The sequence below is a fragment of the Trifolium pratense genome, linkage group LG2, assembly GCF_020283565.1.
Source record: "Trifolium pratense cultivar HEN17-A07 linkage group LG2, ARS_RC_1.1, whole genome shotgun sequence".
In the NCBI taxonomy this organism is placed as follows: Eukaryota; Viridiplantae; Streptophyta; class Magnoliopsida; order Fabales; family Fabaceae; genus Trifolium; species Trifolium pratense.
Window position 1 is genome coordinate 35,804,113 of NC_060060.1, and position 9,180 is coordinate 35,813,292.

Consider the following 9,180-nt stretch of genomic DNA (forward strand, 5'->3'; position numbering starts at 1 on the left):
GCAAGGACATTTTTTTTACTTTGTTATTATTTTCTTCATTGTACTTTCATAAACAATTAACAGTGTTATTTATGTTTTTTTATTTTTTTAGAAATCAATGTTATTCATGCTAATGTTTGTTTCACTTGAGTTACTTAAAAATGAATTAAAATTTATAAAGAACTATAAATAAAAGATATATAAGAAATTCTAATAATTATAGTTTTTTTCTATGTTTGTCCGGATAGTAAATTATTCTACGCCGCAACGGTGACCACAACCACAACACTTGCATCTGCATCCGCGACCGCAGTTTAAAATCTTGGGGAGAAGAGTAGCGGAGCACAGTTGAAACGAGAAGAGCGAAGGGAGAAGATCTAGACCGTTGAATTTTTATGTGCACACGTGTCACACATCTGTAAAATAATACAAATTCCAAACTGCAGTGGATCTGGACTCAGTTGATCCATCCTTCCTTCCTGGTGAAACGCATTGCTCTGTTGCAACTCCGTGTTTTGTCCTCTCTCTCTCTCTCTCTCTCTCTCTCTCTCTCTCTCTCTCTCTCTCTCTCTCTCTCTCTCTCTCTCTCTCTCTCTCTCTCTCTCAACTTCTTGTTACTAATAAATAAACTTTCATTTCAACCCTCTCTCACTCACATTCAACACAAGTTACACAACACAACACAACAAACAAACTTCTCTTTCATTTCTAACTAACTTCCTTCATGCAACCTTGCAGCAGAGAAATGCAATCCCTCAACTCCCTCTTCAACTCTTCTTCTTCTTCCGAAATTCCAATTCCACAACTCCAAAATCACTCACAGATCCAAATCAACAACAACAACGACGCATTCCATAACGACGATTTTCTCAAACAAATGCTCTCCAATCTCCCTCCATCTTCTCCATGGACTCTAGACCCTAACAATCCTAAACCCTTATGGGACCCTAATTCCGACGAAAATGTCACTTTCCCTAATTACGAAGAACAACACAACAACCTTTCATCCAAATTTCGTAACCACCAGATCACTGACAAGTCCGCCGCTGCTCTCATGCTTCTCATGCCTACTGCCGCCGATTCCGGACTTCTCCACATGCCTGCTGACTTTGACTCCTCTCAAAACGATGTCGTTAACGCTTCCTCCGTGAGTATTATTACTAATATTTTCTCACGCCGTTAATTATTTAACAACGCTCTTTTTATTTTACTTTTGTAGTACTGAATATTTTATTCTTAGCTTTTACAGGCTGGTGACGGTTCCGTTCAAGCTCTCTTCAACGGTTTTTCCGGATCTCTCCATGGTGTCGCCGCCAATCAAACTCATCATTTTCAACCTCCTCAGGTTCTATTGCTTTTTTTTTTTTTTTAATTTTAAATAATACAATTAGTATTTAAGTTTAATGGACATACATGTAGCTGTAAAATAGTTTTACACCGACATCCAATAAGAAACCACCGTTCTTCCATATCATATAAGTAGTTACAAAATAACCATTCATAGTGGACTTTCATTGAATGTTGTGTAAAATTGTTTTACACTGACCGTGCATATCCTTTAAATCCTTGGTATTTTATTACTTGATTTAATTTAATTTTTGGGAAATTTGAATGATAGGGACAGAGTTTTGGAGGTGGTTCAGTGAGTGCAACGAACCAAGCTCCGGCCAGCGGTGCTCCGGCTCAGCCAAGGCAGAAAGTCAGGGCTAGGAGAGGTCAAGCAACCGATCCACACAGCATTGCTGAGAGAGTATGTTATGTTAATTTCATTTCACACTACTATGACGTGTTTGGTTGTCCAGAAAATTGAGCACAATAAATAACTCTAGTTGTCATTTTCAGTGTAGCAATTAATATACTTATGAAAACGCCAAAACGTGCATATTTTTCAGAGAAAATGCGGTTGTTTGTCAGTGGCTAACAGAATATTGTACTATGTGTTTGTTAAATTAGGGCCTACTCTCATTCTGTTTTTGATTTTAAATTGGCTTTGTTTTGTTTCCATTTGGTTTAAGGTGCAACAAAACAAATGATTTGGTAGTAATTTTATTCTATTTATTTATGTTTGCAGTTGCGGAGGGAAAGAATTGCTGAGAGAATGAAAGCATTGCAAGAACTTGTTCCTAATGCCAACAAGGTAACACTAGAAATTAGGAGTGATATACAAATTAAATCTTCATGTGATATCTTTTAGAAATTAATTATTAAGCTTAGAATGATCATGGTTCATTCGTGCGTTTAATTACATGCCCACTTCTTTTATTTTAATATATCATCAAATTCTATAGACTCAATAATTTTCTCAAGATGTGTTTAACTAATTAAAAAACATTTAAGATGAGACATTAATAAACATAATGTAATGGGTCTGTTTATCCTTGTTGAAATTTTAATTATTTGTTTGTTATGTGGGGTGACAGACAGACAAGGCCTCCATGCTGGATGAGATCATCGATTATGTGAAGTTCCTACAGGTTCAAGTCAAGGTAAGAAGATTCTCCTCTTTTCCTTCAATGTTTTTGGCAAATTCACAAAAACATACTGTAGTTTCTATTAAAAATACAATTATATGGATCTTGTTGTAATAAATAGTGACTACTATTTATTATTGTAAAAGTTATTATAAAGTTATTGAAAATATCCATCGAAACGAATCTAACAATATCTTATATGTTAATATTTTTTTTTTATTAATAGAAAAATATAGTCAAAATAATATGTGTGAATAGTGCACAACAGTCAACTGTGTCACTCAATTTGGGATTGATGGAGTAAGTTTTTAAGAAATTGAATGCGCATTTTGCAAGATAGAGTTTCTACATTTAATACCTTAACATATGCCCTTAATTTTCCTATTTAGCTAGGGATTTTGCAATATAACCTCAATAATTTGAGAGGATCTAGTGATTTAAAAATTATCCTATTTTAAAAATTTACTTTGAAGTAAAAAAAGAAATAACACTCATTAATTTCTTTGTTTGAAGTAAGTGTTTTAAGTAAGGGCTTCCTACTACTAGTACATTTTGTCTCTAATTGTTGTTATTGGTTTCCTAATTGGATTTACAGGTTTTGAGTATGAGCAGATTAGGTGGAGCGGCAGCTGTAGCTCCCCTTGTTGCTGATATGTCCTCCGAGGTAAATTTCCGAACAATTTTCCACTTTCTTTCTGAATTTACCAAAGTTATTGTTGTACACTATTTATAGCAAAAAAGAAACTTTTGTTGTAGCTTTCTTGTTGCAAAAAAGAAAAGAAAAACCCACTTTTCTTCTACTTTTATTGGTTACTTTTCTTTCTATTTCAATGAAATCAATAAAATAAAAACGTTAACCAGCGACCAATATAATAGAACAGTCTTAAAATTTGTGTAATTTATCCTTTTAAAATATAGATAACATGAATTGATAAGTTAGAATTAACCATATTTGATGTTGGGAAAATAGATTTGCCAATTGATTAGCAAATTTTAGTTTAATTTTAAACTCTTTTGATTTGTATGTTATAAGAGCTTAGAAGTCTTCTCTTTGATGATATTTTCGGTGTTTGTATCCCTCGGAGTATTTGCTTAGATTCTCACTTTTCTTTTTTCTCTTGGAATTTGCCTTTTTATGTACAAAAAAAAATACAGAGAATGTTTTCTTCGATGTAAACTTTACTATTTTTAAGTTTCTTTAACTACTATGAAATAAGTTTTTTTTTTTAGAAAAATAGAATTTATGAGTTGGTTTAATAAATTGTCCATCATTAATAATAATCTGAAAAATATAAATTAAACAAGGAAAATAGGACAGTTTTTTTTTTTTTTTACTGGAAAAAATAGGACAAATGTTAAGGAGTCAAATGTTGTATAATTTATTTGTCAAAAGAAAAAAATTATATAATTTGTATTATTTAATGTAAAATTTATATTTTTAAATGTTTGAACATGTATCCTAAGGGAAGTAATATGTTAACATCGATTCTTGTTTGTGACCGAACTTTGAACTCTGGATCATTTGGAGCTTCTCCTCGAAATCAAAGATAACACAAATAAAAAACAACTCATAATTTAGAACAATTTTTGTTTCTTTCAAAAACAATTTTTTTTTTTTTAGTTTTTACCACTAGTTGAATCTGATTTGAGAATCAGTTCTGTTATCAAGTAATTTCAGTCCTCAATCGTAGTTGCGGGAATTGAACCCGGTAAAAAAAGCTTACTAGTACTATAATTTAGAATTAAATAGAGAGAGTAGTTAATAAATAATCAAGCACCTATTACAAGAAATGGATTGAAATATTAAAAAAAGACATGTTAGAATTTCCATAAGAAGAAATACTCAGCATCCATTAAACAATGTCGTATTAGTGATGAGTCTTCTCTTCTCACACGATCCTACAACTGCTTTATTTTTTTGTTGCCTTTGGCTGATACATTAATCAATCAATTCAGAAATTCTCAATCACCACAAAACGACAAACCAAAAGTAGCACGCGTGTCTACTTTCTCAGATTCCACTCTCTCCCTTCTAACAGTACTGCCACGTGGTCTTTTGTCCTTGCAGGGTGTGAGTGACTGCGTCCAAACCAACGGCAGCGGTGGGGTCCACCCCAGAAACCCTAAAACGGCGTCGTCTTCAAACGAAAGCCTCACAATGACAGAACATCAGGTTGCAAAGCTAATGGAAGAAGACATGGGATCAGCCATGCAATATTTGCAAGGCAAAGGTCTATGCCTTATGCCTATTTCTCTTGCAACTGCAATATCCACCGCCACGTGTCACACTAGGAACCCTTTGATCAATGCTGCTAATAACAATGTTAACAACGGTAATGGGAACCATGTTGTTGCATCTAACGGTGATGGGCCATCCTCTCCTGGAATGTCCGTTAATAGCATTGTCAAAGATGCTAACTCTGCTTCAAAATCGTAGACGCTGTTTGGTTGACTTTTGTTAGTCTCAAAGACAAAACAAAAGAGCATCTAAGATGTGTGCTGAGCTTGAAAACAAAAATGACGGGAATTTCTCAAGTTTAGGAAAATAATGCGTTACACGTCTTATTTACCTAGACTTTAGGAGATGCTAATTTTCGTATTAATTAATTTCAATATATTATTGATCAAAACCTTATCAATTTTCTAGAGTTTTTTGTTTTGTAATTTTCTTTAGTCTGTGGCCATGATTTAGAATATTATGTTATACTGTTCCTTTGCATTAAACATGTTTACAATTGTATTTAATTTCTATATAAAAAAAAAAAATCAATTGTGATTTAGATCAACCAAAATTTCTTCCAAAATGTTCTGTTACCCCTAAAATTTGCACTTTGTTTGTGAATTGAAATCAAGAATAGTTTATTTTGTAAAAATAAAATAAAAAATAGTTTATAAACGTCCATTTTAATATCTTTTACGAAGGGCAAAAACGTTTACACAAGAGGCAAGAGTTTTTAGAATATATTGTGACAAACTTGAGATCAAAACATTTTGCAAATTTAATGTACAAAATAGACTAAGAACAATAATAAATTAATTTAAGTGATAAGAATTTTGGGCCTATATAAGTTAACAAAGGTGGGAACATCGTACATATATTTTTGCTTTTTGAATAAACAAAAAAGACTAAAGATCTAGTAACAAATAATGTGAGAAACTCACTGTTCATTTTATTTTGGTCTTTGTCATTTTTATCGTGAAAAAGACTTTCTTTATGTTTGTTGTAGAGACTTAAAGTGTTGAAATAAGATCAATAAATCCATATCAAGTGATAATTTTTTCCTTTTCTTATTTGCTTGGAGCAGTTGAAGATACATTATTGGAGTATAGTTAAATATACAAATATATTTATTTATTCAAATAAAATAAATTTTTGAAATAGTCAAAGTTGCTCCATTGTTTGGGGGGTTGTTCATCAAATTATGAGAACTGAGTTTAAGCCACACATGATGGCTTAGGTTGATAGACCTTACATTACATCCCTTAATTAACCTCGATTGGCTGCTTAATATTGTGATACACCTACAAATCTCATATTGCCATATAGAATTATGGCCAGAGATAATCACACTATTTAGGAGAAGTGTAATAAGGGATAATAGAAGCAAAAACAGTGTTTATTTAATCTTATCGAATATATATAGCTTTATTCAGTGATTATTTATTTTTATATTTATTTTTTTTATATGTAATATTCAGTGATTAGAGTCCACAAGTAATACAATGTTCTGTTTGTTGATACACTTACTTAAGTTAGGGATTTGACAACGAAAAACCAATAACCAATAGATGCAAAGTAAACAAGTACTTAACCACCACGATAGTGGGGAGCAACTAAAGAATCGGGTCGTGCGGATTAAGGGGATGATTATTTAATTTATCCGGGAAATCAAAGCCCACGTTTTTTATTAGTTTGGATGATTATTCTTAACTAATCAGTGATTAAGAATTTGTGGATCCCACGTTGCACGGTTTCATCATGGTGATATATCATATCATCCTTCTTGATCTCCCAGACTCCCACGATCTCCCATGCCAAAATTTGGAACAGCAAACTCACGACAAAAATATTTATTTTGATTTATTCAAATTTAATAATGTGATTTTACATTTATTAACATCAATACAGTAATAAATAGTACACATTTTTCTTTATTTTAAAAATAATTATATTTCTGCTGTTGTAAGAATAATAAGAGAAATAAAAATGAAAATTAAGGAACCAAACGGGTAAAAAAATCATTCTACTACAATCCTGATCAAGAAATAAAAGTAAAGAAGGGTGAGCCATGAAAGTTTATCAAATCAAGCTTGTCACCATAACCATATTTGCAAGTGATCAAAACATAGATTAACTTTTTGATAAATATATTTGATCTCACAATTTTAATATGGTCATCTATGACCAATAAAACTTTTTGAAGCAAATGGAGATTATGAACATTCTGAGTTATAATCATATCAACCACAATGAAAGGCTCCAACACAACAAATAATGGGAGAAACCCATTCTACTGGACATTCTTAAATCATAGACAAGGTCCCCAAAGTTGTGTCGTAATTGAAGTAGAACTCCCTTATGAGAATACCACTCCACCTCCACAAATGCTTATTGTGAATGATGTAAGATGCAGGATGACGAAAGAGATGACGATGAATTGAGTACAAATATCTCTAAAAATTGCTTAAGAAATGTTTAGTAGCAAGATGTTTTCTATCATGTCATGATACCAAAAAGAGTAGATCAATACCAACTTATTAGTCAGGTAACGTATGAATAAAGGTGCTCCAATTTTCATTATCTATAGTAATAGAAGACACATTAGTTCAACGTCTTGAATATGGTTCTTGAAAAGGGGGAAGAGATGCAATTGCTTTTACTATGAACGGTGTGTTGATCTTAATGATTATATTTTGAAGTTATTATATAGCTTATGTATCTCCCTTTGGGTAGGAGTTTGAGGGATTCACCTTGTATTTCTATTCTTAGTAGATGATTCAAAAAATATATTCAACTACCATTAAGTAGGTGTTTAAAAAAAAAGTGGAATTTTAGAAAGAGACAAGTTCAAGCAATATGGAGAGGTTCGTTTAACGAATTAGGAATAACACCTACAAGGTTATAACATAACGCATGATTGGGGTTGGGAGATCACAGCCCCACCCAACACTTGGTGGAAGGACTAAGAAGGGAATCTATGGAAGATATGATGTAATTTCTCCCTTCTGTAGGACATAAATTCTGCTACATGAGAAGTTTCTTTCCCTTTTTGCTTTCTGTCAAAATTGTAGATCACTAATCCTTCATACACTGGGAGTGATTCTTTCATTATATATATAACACACGGATACATCTTTATCCACAATTGAGTCCAACTTATCACAAATCATGGATGCTATTTGATGATCAATGAAACTTGAGCAGGATTCCTACCATTCTCAATTACTAAGATACATAAAACGGAGATCCTTGTTGTCACCGCTAAAACTATTTACACATATGCAATTAATACGCCTAAATACAAACCGTCTCTCCACTCTCACTTAAAAGAAGAATGAATTCCGGCAACAATTGGCTCTAAGGCATGAATACATGCCTCTCTTTTTGTCTAGTTTTCCATCACACTGATCGAGCCGAGTAGATTCGTTTAAAGGAAAAGCTCTCTTAACATCTGTTTTGTTCATTCACGACTTAAAACCAAGTATCTCACCTCTTTGACCAAGAAATGTATCAGTCTATCATTTGAATATAAGTGTTACATGCATATATGTTACCAATATGCATGGTTGCCTAAAGTTCTTATAAGCAGACCAACCTTCAAAATATCATTTTTGGATGTCTAAACTCGTCCATATATCTCAGCAATCAAACAAGCAAGTTGATAATGACAGAAAACAGAGGTGCTACTTCAATGGTAGAACCATAGAATACTAGAATTGATAGTTGGTAAACTGCCATTTCATCTATTTTAGCTACATTTCTACCGAGTATTCTATCAGTCCAACAGTTTGCATGACAAAGAAAGATTGCATCAATCATCACGGATAAGTTATTTGTGAACTGAAGGTCTAATAAAGAAAAAAGGTGCGGCAAACACCTTATTTTCAAAACAATGAACTATCTCACAAGAAAAGTGGAGCCATAATCAAACAGAATCTTTATGTTTTACTAACCATGAGAAGGATGAGAAATATTAACCATAAGGCTCATCAAAATAGTCATTTCTACATCTACACAGTAAGCAATTATGAATATCAAGCGAACGCACAAATTTGAACCAAAATCCAAATAATAGCACAACCTCGACCTCAAACAAAGTAATATTAGATTTCCAGCAATCATGGAATTTTTAATTTCTGCCAAGATTGGAATTATTTGTGATCCAAGATGTAATCTCTTCATATAATCTTTCATATCAGAATCTCTTTATGATTATCTTTCTTCCCTTCCTCAAACAATATGGTTTAATCATTTTGCCATACATGACCCTTAGTGAATGCAAGAAGTAACTCTGAGTCATGTTTCTAAAGTGTTTAAACCCGGTATGTGGTGTTTCCATTATTTTCTCATGACTAATGCAGAGATATACCTAATGTTTAATAGCCTCAAGACTTCATAACATAAGCACGCAAATGAAACAAAGGAAGCTATAAAAGTAGCGAGGCAATAAATACAAGTTATCAGGTCCAATAAACTAATCATTGTAAAGCTAACAACACCGAGACAGTA

At 32.6% G+C, this 9,180-nt stretch overlaps 1 protein-coding gene across 4 annotated transcripts; it reads left to right on the top strand.

The window, feature by feature from the left end:
• The first annotated feature begins 558 nt into the window (after positions 1 to 558).
• LOC123908597 (bHLH transcription factor RHL1-like) lies at positions 559 to 5,273 on the top strand. 4 transcript variants are annotated; one of them, XM_045959282.1, is made up of 7 exons: positions 559 to 1,126; positions 1,220 to 1,324; positions 1,604 to 1,729; positions 2,051 to 2,116; positions 2,400 to 2,465; positions 3,046 to 3,114; positions 4,519 to 5,244. In XM_045959282.1, exons 1-7 carry the CDS (start codon positions 704 to 706, stop codon positions 4,885 to 4,887), a joined length of 1,224 nt encoding a protein of 407 aa, XP_045815238.1. In that variant the 5' UTR covers positions 559 to 703; the 3' UTR covers positions 4,888 to 5,244. The 4 variants fall into 4 exon arrangements, with proteins under 4 accessions (XP_045815238.1, XP_045815240.1, XP_045815237.1 ...); XM_045959284.1 differs by having other exon boundaries at positions 1,229 to 1,324; XM_045959281.1 differs by having other exon boundaries at positions 560 to 1,126; positions 1,598 to 1,729; positions 4,519 to 5,273.
• Positions 5,274 to 9,180: the final 3,907 nt, after the last annotated feature.